The sequence below is a fragment of the Bombina bombina genome, chromosome 7, assembly GCF_027579735.1.
Source record: "Bombina bombina isolate aBomBom1 chromosome 7, aBomBom1.pri, whole genome shotgun sequence".
Lineage (NCBI taxonomy): Eukaryota > Metazoa > Chordata > Amphibia > Anura > Bombinatoridae > Bombina > Bombina bombina.
The window spans coordinates 550,532,196-550,551,624 of record NC_069505.1 but is presented as its reverse complement, the minus strand read 5'-3'; the positions used below and the strand labels follow the sequence as shown (position 1 = coordinate 550,551,624).

General features: G+C 39.7%; 1 protein-coding gene across 2 annotated transcripts in view; it reads left to right on the top strand.

The window, feature by feature from the left end:
* Positions 1–19,429, top strand: part of LOC128667007 (butyrophilin subfamily 2 member A2) — a 48,898-nt gene that overhangs the window by 18,367 nt on the left and 11,102 nt on the right. Inside the window, exons 4-5 of one of the 2 annotated variants that reach the window (XM_053721863.1) lie at positions 18,342–18,458; positions 19,264–19,296. The exons of the other annotated variant lie outside the window; for it this stretch is intronic. Of the exons in view, the coding sequence (XP_053577838.1) occupies positions 18,342–18,458; positions 19,264–19,296 (150 nt within the window). The remainder of the gene's footprint in view (positions 1–18,341; positions 18,459–19,263; positions 19,297–19,429) is intronic. 2 annotated transcript variants of the gene reach the window in all.

Here is a 19,429-nt window from a genome sequence, read left to right as displayed (position 1 = left end):
CGACTGATTTTTCCAGGTTCTAAGGATAAGGTTATGCGCCAAAAAGATCACTGTATTAATTAATCAAAGTTTTTATTTATACCCTGGAGTTTAGCTAGTAGAAAAGCATCCTGTGCTTGGATAGTAAAGTCCAGAGCTAATATTGCATTAATACAGTGATTAATTTCCCCCAAAATTGGGTGATTTTAAAGCACTTCCAGAAACAGTGATAAATATCTGCCAGGCTGGCTCTACATCTAGAACAATAAATATTTGATTTGTACCATCAAGTTAAGGCATTTGGTGTTAAATAGGTCATGTAAATCAATTTTAAATCTGATTCCCACCAGGACGTCAAGACCCAAGCCTTGTCTATTAATCTAAGGCTGTCCGCTATTTGGAAAGAACCTTAACCATTTTTTTAAACATATTCTAATGCGTTAACCCGGAGTAGCGCAGTTCAAAATAGAATATAGAGGAGTAATAGAATAAATCCCATTATGATATATATTAATTCTGCTAAGTAGATCACCCAGCAACCAGTCTAAGCCGTGTTCCTGTTTTAACTCTGTAAAAAAAATGTTGCAGCTGTAGATACGCAAACAAAGTCTCTCTTCCCTAATCCGAATTTATTACAGAGGGTTTGGAAGGATTCAAGAGTTAAATCCGCTCTGGCTATCTGTTTAACCCAAATTAAACCCTTCTTCTGCCAGTGTCTAAACACAATATTTAAATGCCAGGCATAAAGTTAGGGTTTCCTATGATGGGAAGAAATTCTGACACAAAGGGGGAACATTTGAACTCCCGGCAGGACTTCTGCCAGGTTATCGTTATATTTTTGATAGTTATTAGATTACAAATGATTGATGGGAGAGTATTTGGAGGGCAATGTAATATAGTGCTCAGCTGAAATGGGACAATTAGATTTAATTCATACTTCAAAAGAGTAACCTGTTCCTTCTCGGTAATCCAGTCTATCGCCACTTTGACTAGTGCCGCTAGATTATACTGTTTAACATTGGGTAGCGTTAGACCTGCCGCTATTCTGGGGTTCATAAGACGCTCTAGAGCTATTCAGGGTTTAGCTCCTTTACAGATAAACTTTGAGCAAGCTTTGTTAAACCTTTTGATATCAGCTTTAACTAAAAATACCGGAATATTTTGTATTAGGTATAACAACTTTGGAAAGATTAGGGTTTTAATTAACATAACACGAGCAGATAGTGATATTGGTAGGTTGATCCATTCCACCATTTTATTTATACATACGTTAAAGCACTTTGGAAAATTTAATTGATACCACTCCTGAGGCTTTGCCCTTAAACTAATACCCAGGTAGTTAATATATAGAGACTCAATAAAAGGGTGGTTAAAGATACTATCTTTAGCTTTATATAGCCATAATAGTTCCGACTTTGTCGAGTTAATCCTATACCCCGAAATACTTCCAAACAGATTAGCTGTTTGGAAGCTGTAGCCTTTGGAAGATTAACCTTGAGATTACTCAAAAATAATAATAAGTCATCATCATATAATGATAACAAGAGTTTATGTTTGTTAGTTTGTTAACACTATCAGTGGGCTGCTCTAGGATTTGTGCACAAATTGATATTACAAGTCCATGCTAAAGACGATTTACCAGAGAATGTTTACTGCGGCCGACACCTCATTAGCTCGCCCTCTATACTTTTAATGGATATTTTCGGTTGCGCTAAACATAATACAAGATGAAAGTTAAGTGTTGCACTCTAGCGCAATACATAACAACACTAAAAAAGTTAGCGCAGCCTCAGAACCTGAATTAACAGTGTTAGATCTAGAATAAAATTTTAACAAAACACAAGTAAAACATTCAAATAAAGTATTAAACGACTTCAGAGCTCTGGTTAACTGTTTCGCGAGACATAAAAGTTGCATAAAAAACATCAAAAATACATTATAAAGTATTGTTACACTCATAATAACACTATCTAATAAAATGCATTAAAAAAATTGCACACAAAAAGTATAAAGGCTCAGAGATATGAGATCTCAGATTTTAGGGGGGAAAATAGGCAGACATCTTTAAAAATGTATGTGTATATATATATAGGGGTTAATAAGTTTAATATATATATATATATATATATATATATATATATCTAAAGTATATATATGTAAAGTCTATATATGTGTACATATGTATTTATGTATTTATACTGTATGTATATATGTATTCACAGAATACTTCACATTTCAATATTTTGCACATAGCAGAATATGTTCTTTGTATTTATAAATATATATTCCTATATATATCTTATATATCTGTACCTATATATTAATCATGTATATATAGATATAGATTGTACAAAAAAAAACAATCGGATATATGCAGAAACATGTATTTATGAATAAATAGAACTTATTCTGCTATGTGAAGAACATTGAAATGTGAAATATTAATATTTTCTTGTCGGGTTAGCTCAAATGAGAATATGTGATTGGGTTTGTGCGAGAGGGTTTTTTTCTACTTTTTTTTTCTCCATTTTGACTTTTATGGGGGAATACTTTGGCTTTTTGCGCTTGTCATGTAAGCGTCAAAGCGAAAACAATATACTTTCAACTCAAAATCACCTAGATTACAAGTTGTGCAGTATGGCTATACCGCTGAAAATTGGCCTTTGCGTGCAAAATATTCAGCTCACCCGTATTACAAGTCTCAGCGGTACGGCTATACCACTAGTGTTTTAGCCTTTACGCAACTCTCCATTACGCACTCAAAAAATGTTTTTTGAGTGTGGAATTTTTAGGTCTCCTGTATTACAAGTTGTGCGGTCCGGCTATTAGGCTAGCGTTATAGCTTATACCAGCACAATCCATTCCGCGATCAAAGACCAGTAGTTATGGATTTTACGAAACAAAAATGTTTCACAAAGCTCATAACAAAAATGTTACAAAGTACACTAACACCCATAAACTACCTATTAACCCCTAAACCGCCATCCCCCCGCATCGTAAATACTATATTAAACTTATTAACCCCTAATATGCCGCCCACCCACATAGCCAACACTAAAATAAAGTATTAACCCCTAAACCGTCGACCACCCACATCGCAAATACTATACTAAAGCTATTAACCCCTAAACCATCGGCCTGAATACTGAATACTGATTATCCTGAATCATGGCATACCTTGGCATATCAAGACATATATTTAGAACTTTACATATAAAGTGCCCAACCATAGCTTTGAGTGTCATAAAAAATAAGACTTACTTACCCTAAGACACTCATCTACATATAGTAGACAGCCAAACCAGTACTGAAACGAGAATCAGTAGAGGTAATGGTATATAAGAGAATATCGTCGATCTGAAAAGGGAGGTAAGAGATGAATCTCTACGACCGATAACAGAGAACCTATGAAATAGATCCCGTAGAAGGAGACCATTGACTTCAAATAGGCAATACTCTCTTCACATCCCTCTGACATTCACTGCACTCTGAGAGGAAAACCGGGCTCCAGCCTGCTGCGAAGCGCATATCAACGTAGAATCTAGCACAAACTTACTTCACCACCTCCATGGGAGGCAAAGTTTGTAAAACTGAATTGTGGGTGTGGTGAGGGGTGTATTTATAGGCATTTTAAGGTTTGGGAAACTTTGCCCCTCCTGGTAGGAATGTATATCCCATACGTCACTAGCTCATGGACTCTTGCTAATTACATGAAAGAAAAAGCTATTAACCCCTAAACTACCTGCCCCCAACATCTCAAATACTATAATAAAGCTATTAACCCCAAAAACCAACAACCCCCGCATCGCAACAAGCTAAATTAAACTATTAACCCCTAAACCTAACACCCCCTAACTTTAAATTAAAGTTACAATATAACTACCTTTAAATAAAAAAAAAACTTACCTGTGAAATAAAAAAAAAAGCTTAAATTATACAAAAACCTAACATTACTATTTTAAAAAAACTAAAATAAACGAAAAATAAAAAACCTAAGTTACAAAATTAAAAAATCCTAAAAGTATGAAAAAATAAACCAAAATTACCAAAAAAAAAGCCACTAAAATTGCGAAAAATAAAAAAAATCTAAGATTACAAAAAATAATAAACGAAAATATCCCAAATAATTAAAATTAAACATAATCTAATACCCCTATAAAAACAAAAAAGCCACCCCAAAACAAAAACACCCCTGATTTGAACAGCCAATAGAATTTAAGCAGCATATTGCTAAAAATAAAAAATAAATAAAATTCAGCTAGATTACGAGTTTTGCGTTAGAGGCTATGCGGTGCGAATGAGCAGTTTTGTCTCACCGCTCACTTACATGCAGCGCTGGTATTACGGGTTTTTACAAACCCGGCGTTAAAAGACAAGGGGCCTGATCCGATATGCAGCGTCGCCCGCAAAAGCCGTCAACGCCAAATTTTGCACGGGTTTGGTATCACATATACGGCGTAACATAGAAGTTACGCTCGTATATTTCTGCCTTCGGCCGAAGTTTTTTGGCCCATAGACAGGTATACCAAACCCACGCAGTTTGGTATCTAATATACAGCGTAAGGACTTGGCGAAAATGGAGAAATCTTACTCCATTTTCACCTCGCCACAAATTGCAGGTGTAGTAAGCCTTACGCTGAGTATTGGAGCCCCGTAACTCCCTAAACTACCTGCAAAATAAAACCTAACACCTAACGCATGCGCAATGTCTATCTACCTGTCAACCGCAATCCCCCGCCGCAATCCCTAATAAAGTGCTTAACCCCTAAACCGCCGCTCCCGGACCCCGCCGCCACCTACATTAAATGTCTAACCCCCTAATGTGATCCCCCTACACTGCCGCCACCTACATTAAAATTATTAACCCCTAATGTAATCCCCCTACACCGCCGCCACCTATATTAAAATTATTACCCCCTAATGTGAGCCCCCTACCCGCCGCCACCTATTTTAACTACATTACCCCCTAATCTAATCCCCGTACACCGCCGCCACCTATATTAAATATATTAACCCCTAATCTAATCCCCCTACACCGACCGCCACCTATATTAAATGTATTAACTCCTAATCTAATCCCCCTACACCGCCACCACCTATAATAAATGTATTACCCCCTAAAATACTAAAATGTCCCTACCCTAAACTAAATTACAAATAGCCCTGAAAAGGGCCTTTTGCGAGGCATTGCCCCCAAAGTAATTAGCTCTATTACCAGCCCTTAAAAGGGCCTTTTGTGGGGCTTTGCCCCAAAGTAATCAGCTCTTTTACCTGTGAAAAAAAGAACAACCCCCCCATTACAACCCACCACCCACACACCCCTACTCTAAAACCCACCCTATCCCCCCTTAAAAAAAACCTAAGTCTAACCCCCAAGTGGTCCTTACCTGTCCTGAAGACCGGCGGAGAAGGTCCTGTTCCAGGCGGAGAAGTCTTTTTCCAGGCGGCGACCTCTTCTTCTTCCAGGAACCAGCCGGCGCGGAGCGGAGGAGTTGAAGACCGATGACCGCGGAGCTGAAGATCGTCCTCTCTGGAACTGAAGATCAGCAACGCTGGAACTGAAGACCGGAGCCATGGAGCGTGGATGATCCTCTTCATACGATCGCCGCCGTACACTGAATCGGAATTCAAGGTATGCAATTAAAAATGGCATCCCTTGAATTCCTATTGGCTGATTTGAGCCTTCAAATTCAAATCAGCCAATCGGAGGAGAGCTACTTTAATTCTATTGGCTGATTTGAATAGCCAATAGAATAAGAGCTACTGTAATTCTATTGGCTGATTAGAATAGCCAATAGAATTACAGTAGCTCTTATTCTATTGGCTAATCAAATCAGCCAATAGAATTAAAGTAGCTCTCCTCCGATTGGCTGATTTGAATTTGAAGGCTCAAATCAGCCAATAGGAATTCAAGGGACGCCATTTTTAATCGCGTACCTTGAATTCCGATTCAGTGTACGGCGGCGATCGTATGAAGAGGATCCTCCACGCTCCATGGCTCCGGTCTTCAGTTCCTGCATCGCCGGTCTTCAGCTCCGCGGTCATCGGTCTTCAACTCCTCCGCGCCGGCTGGTTCCTGGAAGAAGAAGAGGGCGGCGCCTGGAAGAAGACTTCTCCGCCTGGAACAGGACCTTCTCCGCCGGTCTTCAGGACAGGTAAGGACCACTTGGGGGTTAGACTTAGGTTTTTTTTTTTGGGGGGGATAGGGTGGGTTTTAGAGTAGGGGTGTGTGGGTGGTGGGTTGTAATGGGGGGGTTGTTCTTTTTTTTCACAGGTAAAAGAGCTGATTACTTTGGGGCAATGCCCCACAAAAGGCCCTTTTAAGGGTTGGTAATAGAGCCGATTACTTTTTGTAATTTAGTTTAGGGTAGGGACATTTTTTTATTTTGGGGGGCTTTGTTATTTTATTAGGGGGCTTAGATTAGGTGTAATTATCTTAAAATTCTTGTAATCTTTTTTTATTTTTTGTAATTTAGTGTTTTGTTTTTTTGTAATTTAGTTTAGTGTATTTAATTATATTTTAGTTTAGATAATTGTAGTTTATTTAATTAATTTAATGATAGTGTAGGTGTATTTGTAACTTAGGTTAGGATTTATTTTACAGGTAATTTTGTAATTATTTTAACTAGGTAGCTATTAAATAGTTATTAACTATTTAATAGCTATTGTACATAGTTAAAATAAATACCAAGTTACCTGTAAAATAAATATAAACCCTAAAATAGCTACAATGTAATTATTAATTATATTGTAGCTATCTTAGGGTTTATTTTATAGGTAAGTATTTCGTTTTAAATAGGATTTTTTAGTTAATAATATTAATATTATTTAGATTTATTGCAATAATAATTAAGTTAGGGGTGTTAGGGTTAGAAAGGGTTAATATAGTTAATAATTAATATAGTTATTATATTATATATATTAACTATATTAATAATATATATAATATAATAACTATATTAACCCTAATATATTTAGGGTTAATATAGTTAATATAGGTGGCGGCGGTGTAGGGGGTCAGATTAGGGGTTAATATATTTAATATAGGTGGCAGCGGTGTAGGGGGATTAGATTAGGGGTTAATATATTTAATATAGGCGGCGGCGGTGTAGGGGGATTAGATTAGGGGTTAATATATTTAATATAGGTGGCAGCGGTGTAGGGGGGTCAGATTACAGGTAAAAGAGCTGATTACTTTGGGGCAATGCTCCGCAAAAGGCCCATTTCAGGGCTATTTGTAATTTAGTTTAGGGTAGGGACATTTTAGTATTTTAGGGGGTAATACATTTATTATAGGTGGCGGCGGTGTAGGGGGATTAGATTAGGGGTTAATCATTTTAATATAGGTGGCGGCGGGGTAGGGGGATTAGATTAGGGGGTAATGTAGTTAAAATAGGTGGCGGCAGGGTAGGGGGCTCACATTAGGGGTTAATATAGTTAAAATAGGTGGATCATATTAGGGGGTAATATAGTTAATGTAGGTGGCGGCGGGGTAGGGGGCTCACATTAGGGGGTAATATAGTTAAAATAGGTGGCGGCAGTGTAGGGGGATCATATTAGGGGGTAATATAGTTAATGTAGGTGGCGGAGGGGTAGGGGGCTCACATTAGGGGGTAATATAGTTAATGTAGCTGGCGGCGGGGTCCGGGAGCGGCGGTTTAGGGGTTAATATATTTATTGTTAGGAGTGAGAGGGGGGATTGCGGATAGAGGGGTATACGTGTCGGGCTATGTTTGGGAGGCGTGTTAGACAGTAACGGCAGATTGTATACTTTAGTAAGTCATTTTATGCCGTAAGTCACTGGCGACTCCAGAAATTTGTACTTACGCAGATTTTCTGGACATCGCTAGTTTGTCAGACTTACGGCACTTTAGCAACTGCCGGCGCCGTATATGAGATAGCACGCTTGCGCCGAAACCTGCGCCGTATATCGGATCGCGCCCAAGAAGTGAGCGTTGAGCAAAATTTTGCTCCTTACCGCACTCAAATACCAACGCTGCTTAAGTCAGCGGTGAGCTGGTTGTACGTGCTTGTGCACGATTTCCCCAAAGGAATCAACGGGGAGAGCCGGCTGAGAAAAAGTCTAACACCTGCAAAAAAGCAGCGTAAAACTCAGTAACGCAGCCCCATTGATTCCTATGGGGAAACACATTTTATGTTTACACCTAACACCCTAACATGAACCCCGAGTCTAAACACCCCTAATCTTACACTTATTAACCCCTAATCTGCCGCCCCCGATATCACCGACACCTGCATTATATTTATTAACCCCTAATCTGCCGCTCTGGACACCGCCGCCACCGACATTATACTTATGAACCCCTAATCTGCTTCCCCCAACATCGCCAACAACTACATTATATTTATTAACCCCTAATCTGCCGCCCCCAATGTTGCTGCAACCTACCTACACTTATTAACCCCTAAACTGCCGCAATCCCGCCTCGCAAACATTAGTTAAATATTATTAACCCCTAATCTCCGTCCCTAACATCGCCGCCACCTACCAACATTTATTACCCCTAATCTGCCACCCCCAACGTCGCCACTATACTAAATGTATTAACCCCTAAACCTAAGTCTAACCCTAACACCCCCTAACTTAAATATAATTAAAATAAATCTAACTAAAAATTCCTATAATTAACTAAATTATTCCTATTTAAAACTAAATACTTACCTGTAAAATAAACACAGGTATTAGATTAGGTGTAATTAGTTTAAATATCTTGTAATTTGTTTATTATTTTCTGTAATTTAGTGTTTGTTTTTGTTTTGTACTTTAGATATTTAATTTATTTAATTGTTGTTAATTTAGTTAATTTATTTAATTATAGTGTAGCGTTGGGTGTTATTGTAACTTAGGTTAGGTTTTATTTTACAGGTACTTTTGTATTTATTTTAGCTAGGTAGTTATTAAATAGTTAATAACTATTTAATAACTATTCTACCTAGCTAAAATAAATACAAACTTGCCTGTAAAATAAAAATAAACCCTAAGCTAGCTACAATGTAACTATTAGTTATATTGTAGCTATCTTAGGGTTTATTTTATAGGTAAGTATTTAGTTTTAAATAGGAATAATTTAGTTAATTATAGGATTTTTTAGTTAGATTTATTTTAATTATATTTAAGTTAGGGGGTGTTAGGGTTAGACTTAGGTTTATGGGTTAATACATTTAGTATAGTGGCGGCGACGTTGGGGGTGGCAGATTAGGGGTTAATAAATGTAGGTAGGTGGCGGCGATGTTAGGGACGACAGATTAGGGGTTAATAATATTTAACTAATGTTTGCGAAACATTATAGTGGCGGCGACATTGGGGGCGGCAGATTAGGGGTTAATACATGTAGGTAGGTTGCGGCGACATTAGGGGCGGCAGATTAGGGGTTAATAAATATAATGTAGGTGTCGGCGATGTTGGGGGCAGCAGATTAGGGGTTCATAAATATAATGTAGGTGGCGGCGGTGTCCGGAGTGGCAGATTAGGGGTTAAAAATGTTCTTTTAGTGTTTTCAATGCGGGGGGGGCCTCGGTTTAGGGGTTAATAGGTAGTTTATGGGTGTTAGTGTACTTTTTAGTACTTTAGTTATGAGTTTTATGTTACGGCGTTGTACCATTAAACTCTTAACTACTGACTTTTAAATGCGTTAGGACTCTTGTCGGTAGAGGGTGTACCGCTCACTTTTTGGCCTCCCAGGACAAACTCGTAATATCAGCGCTATGGAAGTCCCATAGAAAAAAGACTTTACAAAGTTTACGCAAGTCGTTTTGCGGTAAGGCCAAAGAAGTGTGCGGTGACCCTAAACCTTCAAGACTCGTAATAGCTGCGGTAGTGAAAAAGCAGAGTTAGGACCTCTTAACGCTGCTTTTTTACCCTAACGCACAACTCGTAATCTAGCCGATTGTTTTTATGGAGCCCTGGCCCCACCATACAACTACTACCACACTGAAGTTAAAATCCGAAATTGCACAAAGAAATAAAAAAACATAATTTATGCTTACCTGATAAATTCCTTTCTCCTGTAGTGTGATCAGTCCACGGGTCATCATTACTTCTGGGATATTACTCCTCCCCAACAGGAAGTGCAAGAGGATTCACCCAGCAGAGCTGCCATATAGCTCCTCCCCTCTACGTCACTCCCAGTCATTCGACCAAGGACCAACAAGAAAGGAGAAGCCAAAGGGTGTAGTGGTGACTGGAGTATAATTTAAAAAATATTTACCTGCATTAAAAAAACAGGGCGGGCCGTGGACTGATCACACTACAGGAGAAAGGAATTTATCAGGTAAGCATAAATTATGTTTTCTCCTGTTAAGTGTGATCAGTCCACGGGTCATCATTACTTCTGGGATACCAATACCAAAGCAAAAGTACACGGATGACGGGAGGGATAGGCAGGCTCTTTATACAGAAGGAACCACTGCCTGAAGGACCTTTCTCCCAAAAATAGCCTCCGAGGAAGCAAAAGTGTCAAATTTGTAAAATTTGGAAAAAGTATGAAGCGAAGACCAAGTTGCAGCCTTGCAAATCTGTTCAACAGAGGCCTCATTCTTAAAGGCCCAAGTGGAAGCCACAGCTCTAGTGGAATGAGCTGTAATTCTTTCAGGAGGCTGCTGTCCAGCAGTCTCATAAGCTAAACGAATTATGCTACGAAGCCAAAAAGAAAGAGAGGTAGCAGAAGCCTTTTGACCTCTCCTCTGACCAGAGTAAACGACAAACAGGGAAGACGTTTGTCGAAATTTCTTAGTTGCCTGTAAGTAAAATTTTAGGGCACGAACTACATCCAGATTGTGCAGAAGACGTTCCTTCTTCGAAGAAGGATTTGGACACAAAGAAGGAACAACAATCTCTTGATTGATATTCCTGTTAGTGACTACCTTAGGTAAGAACCCAGGTTTAGTACGCAGAACTACCTTATCCGAATGAAAAATCAAATAAGGAGAATCACAATGTAAGGCTGATAACTCAGAGACTCTTCGAGCCGAGGAAATAGCCATTAAAAATAGAACTTTCCAAGATAACAACTTTATATCAATGGAATGAAGGGGTTCAAACGGAACGCCCTGTAAAACGTTAAGAACAAGGTTTAAACTCCATGGCGGAGCAACAGTTTTAAACACAGGCTTAATCCTGGCCAAAGCCTGACAAAAAGCCTGAACGTCTGGAACTTCTGACAGACGTTTGTGCAACAGAATGGACAGAGCTGAGATCTGTCCCTTTAAAGAACTAGCAGATAAACCCTTTTCTAAACCTTCTTGTAGAAAAGACAATATCCTAGGAATCCTAACCTTACTCCAAGAGTAACCTTTGGATTCGCACCAATATAGGTATTTACGCCATATCTTATGGTAAATCTTTCTGGTAACAGGCTTCCTAGCCTGTATTAAGGTATCAATAACTGACTCAGAAAAACCACGTTTTGATAAAATCAAGCGTTCAATTTCCAAGCAGTCAGCTTCAGAGAAGTTAGATTTTGATGTTTGAAAGGACCCTGTATCAGAAGGTCCTGTTTCAGAGGTAGAGACCAAGGTGGACAGAATGACATGTCCACCAGGTCTGCATACCAAGTCCTGCGTGGCCATGCAGGTGCTATTAGAATAACTGATGCTCTCTCCTGCTTGATTCTGGCAATCAATCGAGGAAGCATCGGGAAGGGTGAAAACACATAAGCCATCCTGAAGGTCCAAGGTGCTGTCAAGGCATCTATCAGGACTGCTCCTGGATCCCTGGATCTGGACCCGTAACGAGGAAGCTTGGCGTTCTGTCGAGACGCCATGAGATCTATCTCTGGTTTGCCCCAATGACGAAGTATTTGAGCAAAGACCTCCGGATGAAGTTCCCACTCCCCCGGATGAAAAGTCTGACGACTTAAAAAATCCGCCTCCCAGTTCTCCACTCCCGGGATGTGGATTGCTGACAAGTGGCAAGAGTGAGACTCTGCCCAGCGAATTATCTTTGATACTTCCATCATTGCTAGGGAGCTTCTTGTCCCTCCCTGATGGTTGATGTAAGCTACAGTCGTGATGTTGTCCGACTGAAACCTGATAAACCCCCGAGTTGTCAACTGGGGCCAAGCCAGGAGGGCATTGAGAACTGCTCTCAATTCCAGAATGTTTATTGGTAGGAGACTCTCCTCCTGACTCCATTGTCCCTGAGCCTTCAGAGAATTCCAGACGGCACCCCAACCTAGAAGGCTGGCGTCTGTTGTTACAATTGTCCAGTCTGGCCTGCTGAATGGCATCCCCCTGGACAGATGTGGCCGAGAAAGCCACCATAGAAGAGAATTTCTGGTCTCTTGATCCAGATTTAGAGAAGGGGACAAGTCTGAGTAATCCCCATTCCACTGACTTAGCATGCACAATTGCAGTGGTCTGAGGTGTAAGCGTGCAAAGGGTACTATGTCCATTGCCGCTACCATTAAGCCGATTACCTCCATGCATTGAGCCACTGACGGGTGTTGAATGGAATGAAGGGCGCGGCAAGCACTTTGAAGTCTTGTTAACCTGTCTTCTGTCAGGTAAATCTTCATTTCTACAGAATCTATAAGAGTCCCCAGGAAGGGAACTCTTGTGAGTGGAAAGAGAGAACTTTTCTTTTCGTTCACCTTCCATCCATGCGACCTTAGAAATGCCAGTACTAACTCTGTATGAGACTTGGCAGTTTGAAAGCTTGAAGCTTGTATCAGAATGTCGTCTAGGTACGGAGCTACCGAGATTCCTCGCGGTCTTAGTACCGCCAGAAGAGCACCCAGAACCTTTGTGAAGATTCTTGGAGCTGTAGCCAATCCGAATGGAAGAGCTACAAACTGGTAATGCCTGTCTAGGAAGGCAAACCTTAGGTACCGGTAATGATCTTTGTGAATCGGTATGTGAAGGTAAGCATCCTTTAAATCCACTGTGGTCATATACTGACCCTTTTGGATCATGGGTAAAATTGTCCGAATAGTCTCCATTTTGAACGATGGAACTCTTAGGAATTTGTTTAGGATCTTTAAATCCAGGATTGGTCTGAAAGTTCCCTCTTTTTTGGGAACCACAAACAGATTTGAGTAAAACCCTTGTCCCTGTTCCGACCGTGGAACTGGATGGATTACTCCCATTAACAAAAGCTCTTGTACGCAGCGTAGAAACGCCTTTTTCTTTGTTTGGTTTGTTGACAACCTTGACAGATGAAATCTCTCTCTTGGAGGAGAGTATTTGAAGTCCAGAAGGTATCCCTGAGATATTATCTCTAGCGCCCAGGGATCCTGGACATCTCTTGCCCAAGCCTGGGCGAAGAGAGAAAGTCTGCCCCCCACTAGATCCGATCCCGGATCGGGGGCCCTCAATTCATGCTGTCTTAGGGGCAGCAGCAGGTTTCCTGGCCTGCTTGCCCTTGTTCCAAGACTGGTTAGGTCTCCAGCCTTGTCTGTAGCGAGCAACAGATCCTTCCTGTTTTGGAGCAGAGGAAGTTGATGCTGCTCCTGCTTTGAAATTCCGAAAGGAACGAAAATTAGACTGTCTAGCCTTAGGTTTGGCTCTGTCTTGAGGCAGGGCGTGGCCTTTACCTCCTGTAATGTCAGCGATAATTTCTTTCAAACCGGGCCCAAATAAGGTCTGCCCTTTGAAAGGTATATTAAGTAATTTAGACTTAGAAGCCACAGTGCTCTGCGCGCCTGAATGGCGAATCCGGAATTCTTAGCCGTAAGTTTAGTTAAGTGTACTACGGCCTCCGAAATGAATGATTTAGCTAGTTTAAGGACTCTAAGCTTGTCCGTAATCTCATCCAGAGTAGCTGAACTAATGGTCTCTTCCAGAGACTCAAACCAGAATGCCGCCGCAGCCGTGACCGGCGCAATGCATGCAAGGGGTTGCAATATAAAACCTTGTTGAACAAACATTTTCTTAAGGTAACCCTCTAACTTTTTATCCATTGGATCTGAAAAGGCACAGCTATCCTCCACCGGGATAGTGGTACGCTTAGCTAAAGTAGAAACTGCTCCCTCCACCTTAGGGACCGTTTGCCATAAGTCCCGTGTGGTGGTGTCTATTGGAAACATCTTTCTAAATATCGGAGGGGGTGAGAACGGCACACCGGGTCTATCCCACTCCTTAGTAATAATTTCAGTTAGTCTCTTAGGTATAGGAAAAACGTCAGTACTCGTTGGTACCGCAAAATATTTATCCAACCTACACATTTTCTCTGGTATTGCAACTGTGTTACAATCATTCAGAGCCGCTAACACCTCCCCTAGTAATACACTGAGGTTTTCCAGCTTAAATTTAAAATTTGAAATATCTGAATCCAATCTGTTTGGATAAGAACCGTCAGCCGCAGAATGAAGCTCTCCGTCCTCATGTTCTGCAAGTTGTGACGCAGTATCTGACATGGCCCTAGCATTATCAGCGCACTCTGTTCTCACCCCAGAGTGATCACGCTTGCCTCTTAGTTCTGGTAATTTAGCCAAAACTTCAGTCATAACAGTAGCCATATCTTGTAATGTTATTTGTAATGGCCGCCCAGATGTACTGGGCGCCACAATATCACGCACCTCCCGAGCGGGAGATGCAGGTACTGACACGTGAGGCGAGTTAGTCGGCATAACTCTCCCCTCGCTGTTTGGTGAAATGTGTTCAATTTGTACAGATTGACTTTTATTTAAAGTAGCATCAATACAGTTAGTACATAAATTTCTATTGGGCTCCACTTTGGCATTAGCACATATAGCACAGATATCTTCCTCTGAATCAGACATGTTTAACACACTAGCAAATAAACTTGCAACTTGGAAATACTATTCAAGTAAAATACTATGAAAACGTACTGTGCCTATAAGAAGCACAGAAAGATTTATGACAGTTGAAAATAAATAAACTGAAAAGGTTATAGCATCAATCTTGTAAAAAAAACACAATTTTAGCAAAGGTTTGTTCCCATTAGTAAAGGATAACTAACCCTGATAGCAGAAAAAAAAGTTACAGAATAAACGTTTTTTATCACAGTCAACTACAATCTCACAGCTCTGCTGTGAGTGATTACCTCCCTCAAAACAAGTTTTGAAGACCCCTGAGTTCTGTAGAGATGAGCCGGATCATGCAGGAAATACAATGAACTTCTGACTGAATTTTTTGATGCGTAGCAAAAGCGCCAAAAAAGGCCCCTCCCCCTCACACACAACAGTGAGAGAGATCAGTAAACTGTCAGAAATTAGATCAAGCAACTGCCAAGTGGAAAAATAGTGCCCAAACATTCACCCAGTACCTCAGAAAATGAAAACGATTTTACATTCCAGCAAAAAACGTTTAACATAAATTAAGAGTTATTAAAAAGCCTGTTGCTAGTCCCTGCAAAATAGGCTAAAGTCTTATGTACACAGTGCAATTCCAGTGAAGTACCATTCCCCAGAATACTGAAGTGTAAAATATACATACATGACATTATATCGGTATGGCAGGATTTTCTCATCAATTCCATTGTCAGAAAATAAAAGCTGCTACATACCTCTTTGCAGATTAATCTGCCCGCTGTCCCCTGATCTGAAGTTTACCTCTCCTCAGATGGCCGAGAAACAGCAATATGATCTTAACTACTCCGGCTAAAATCATAGTAAAAACTCAGGTAGATTCTTCTTCAAATTCTACCAGAGAAGGAATAACACACTCCGGTGCTATTATAAAATAACAAACTTTTGATTGAAGGTATAAAACTAAGTATAATCACCATAGTCCTCTCACACATCCTATCTAGTCGTTGGGTGCAAGAGAATGACTGGGAGTGACGTAGAGGGGAGGAGCTATATGGCAGCTCTGCTGGGTGAATCCTCTTGCACTTCCTGTTGGGGAGGAGTAATATCCCAGAAGTAATGATGACCCGTGGACTGATCACACTTAACAGGAGAAACATTTACTAAGTAAGTTCTACCTCCTCTGCAAATGAAAGTGATCTGCCGTCTGACTCAGGCACACACTGTACAAGCTTAAGTGCCAAGTCTGTGTTACACTGTGCATAGTGGTTTAGTGCACACTCAGAAATCCTCTCAAATGCTTTACTCCTTGTAATAATATTTCTCACGCTCAATAGCACTCTGCTGTAGTACCCTCTGGTGGCTGCCAACATTTTTTATTTTTTTTAAATAATAGTTGTTCTTGCCTCATGGGGCCCCCTGGCCTATTGGGCCCCTGGCAGGAGTCACCCCTGTCACCGGCCCTGACTCCCCCTATAAAAGGGGTACCTTGCATTCAATCTTCAGTGTTTGGCGGAGATCGCATGAAGAGGAGCCTCCACACCGATGAGGACCGCCGATGCTGAAGAGGACCACCGCTCTGGATCCGTGCATCGGGGAAGACCGCTCCGCACCTCTGGGAAGAAGATAGAAGATGGTCTTGCGATGGATGAAGATGGAGCCACATGGATGAACACCTTCATCGCCGGACTTCAGGAACAGTGAGTACCTATTTCGGGGTTAGAATTAGTTGTTTTTTTTTTTGGAGTATTTTTTTTTTTTAGATTAGGGATTTTTTATTTTAATGGGCAATGCAATAGGTGGTTTAGGGTTTTTTTTAGAGTTAGCTTTTTTATTTTTGGGAGTTGGTTGGGTGGGGGGTTTTACTGTTAGGGGGAGCTTTGTAATTTTTTTTAGGTAACATTGCTGTTTAACTTATGGCAATGCCCTACAAAAGGCCCTTTTAAGGGCTATTGGTAGTTAAGTGTCAGATTAGGGGGTGTTTTTATTTTGGGGTAGCTTTTTTGTTTTTATAGGGGTATTAGATTAGGTTTAATTTTATTATTTTGAAAAATTTGGTTATTATTTTTTTTAATCTTAGATTTTATTTTTCGTAATTTTAGTGTTTTTTTTTTAATGTTTTCATAGTGTTAGGATTTTTAATTTTGTAATTTAGGTTTTTTATTTTTACTTTTTTTTGTTTTTAATATAGTAATGTTAGGTTTTTGTATAGTTTAAGCTTAGTTTTTTTATATTTCACAGGTAAGTTTTTATTTATTTGAAGGTAGTTATATTGTAAGTTTAATTTAAAGTTAGGGGTTGTTAGGTTTAGGCGTTAATAGTTCAATTTAGTTTGTTGTGATGTGGGGGGCGGCGGCTTATGGGTTAATAGGTTTAGTTTAGTATTAGCGACGTGGGGGGCCGGTGGTTTAGAGGTTAATAGCTTTATTATAGTAGTTGCGAAATGGGGGGCCGGCGGTTTAGTGGTTAATAGCTTTATTTTAGTGTTGGCGATGTTGGGGGCTGGCGGTTTAGGGGTTAATAGCTTTATTTTAATGTTGGCAATGTGGGGAGTCTGTGGTTTAGGGGTTAATAGGTTTATTTAGTGTTGGCGATGTTGGGGGGTGGCGGTTTAGGTTTCAATAACTTTATTTAGTGTTGGTGATGCCGGGAAGGGGCCGCGGCGGCTTAGGGGTATTTAGACTAGGGTTTTATGTTAGGGTATTATGTTTTAACGTAAGCTTCTTGTCCCCATAGACATCTATGGGGATTGCGTTATAGCGATCGCCATTCTGCGATCTCAGGTGTTAGTTTTTTTTCTAACACTTTCTCTCCATTGATGTCTATGGGGGAAAATGTGCACGAGCAGGTTGTCAGGCCTTGGCTTTTGTGCGGTATGGAGCTTAACGCACCATAACGCACAACTCAAGTAGATTTTTCTGTAACTTGTAATTGCTGTGTTTTGGAAAGTGCGATACTGCTAAATATTTAGCGTTATTTACGCACCGGATTTAGCGCAAAACTTGTAATCTGGGTGAATATGAGCACGGCCCAGCGAGCGCTCAAAGCTTACTTCTAGCGCAATTAACCCTCAAGCTGAATTGTTAATTTGCGCTTCACTCATAATCTGGCCTTTAATAAGTACAAACTGGTGAAATTTCAATACAAATTAATAACTGATTTGCTATGAATTTAAATGTGAATTAGCAATGCATTTTCTGTTATATCTCATTTATTTGTTTTATACTATTTTTTTAAACTATAATTTTTGTGAACTTTATTGTAATGTAAACATCTCCTTTACATACGTAAATGCTGAGAAACAATCTTTTGCTAGACACACTGTTTTCTAAACTGCCTTTAGAGAATTTAGAGAATTGTGAGATTTATTACAGTATCTTGCAATTGCTGAGATCTTTAAATAATCTGGCCCATAGATCCAGAAAAATAAAAGATTTTGATTCTGGTCTCAGCTTTTAAACATAAAAAAGCAGGGAGCAATTTTAAATTAGTAAAATAAAAAAGGGAACTAAAGTAAAATAGGGCGTTTGGCAACACAAATAATAATATGCTTTTGCTTATCTGTACACTTATCAGTCTCAATCTGTACCAGAAATTATTGCTAACGTTCTATTTTCTTTCTGTTATTTACAGAAGCCTTGTTCCCACGTGTTTCGCTTTGGATGATTTCATTCATCTTGCTTCTGATAATTTTGGTCTCTCTCTTAGCTGTGGCATCCTGGGCCTATTGTAGATTTAAAAGAGAAAAAGGTAACAATAAGGAACTGAACATACAACTAGATAACAGAGAGTCTTTAGGAAACCAGTAAACTATAAACTAGGTAGGTTAATATCCAAATCAGTGGACATCAATTAATATTAAAGGGACATAAAAGTCCTTTTTCAGCTAAATAGTTATCAAACAGTGTATGGTTTTTTAAAAGATAAAACTACTTAACCCACCTAAAAACACCAGTGTTATTAATTTTTTTAGGATAAGCGGCAGTTGTGCTCTCAGACGATAATGATTTGATACAAAGTAATGCATGGAAGTGGTCATTTTGTTAGCAGTGGTAAATGCCAGAGAAAAGTGGAGCCTTTAGCCCTTTCCAATGTAGAAACAGTGGTATTTCTACATAGGTATTTTTTTAATCAAATCATATAAACTTCCAACATTTTTGGATAAGTATTAGGGACTCAGGAGGTTGAGGGGGCCGTTGCCCACAATGTAGTGTGTGGGGCTGTGTTGGGAGGGGATTGGTAACACATGGATAGTGGGCAGGATTGTGGGTTTGTCTGTGTAGTCAATGGGTGTGTCAAGTTAATCTGTGGGAGGGGCCAAGAACAATTCTGCAAATGGGGCATATGGCTGTCTCAAGAGACAGCAGGATTAAGCTAAACTTTCCCTTTCAAATAGGGGCAGTTTTGAAGTCTGAAATAATACTTTATAATGAGAAAAGGCTGTGTAGATCCCCTTGCGTCATCATAGCTAAAGGTAGACAGGAGTTAACCATGTGAGAGCATAATAAACTAGACATAAGTGTGCGATTTGAATACTACTTTTTTGTTATTTCAGAAAGAGATCTAAGAATAAAGAACAATCAGCTGGGTAAGTTGCTATATGTATATAAGGTAATGAGAGAGTATCCTACCCCACTACAACTTCTATAAAAAATAGAGTGTCTTTGCATACGCTAAATGCATTGATACCAGTTATTCCATTGGTTTCAGACTTGTCCCAA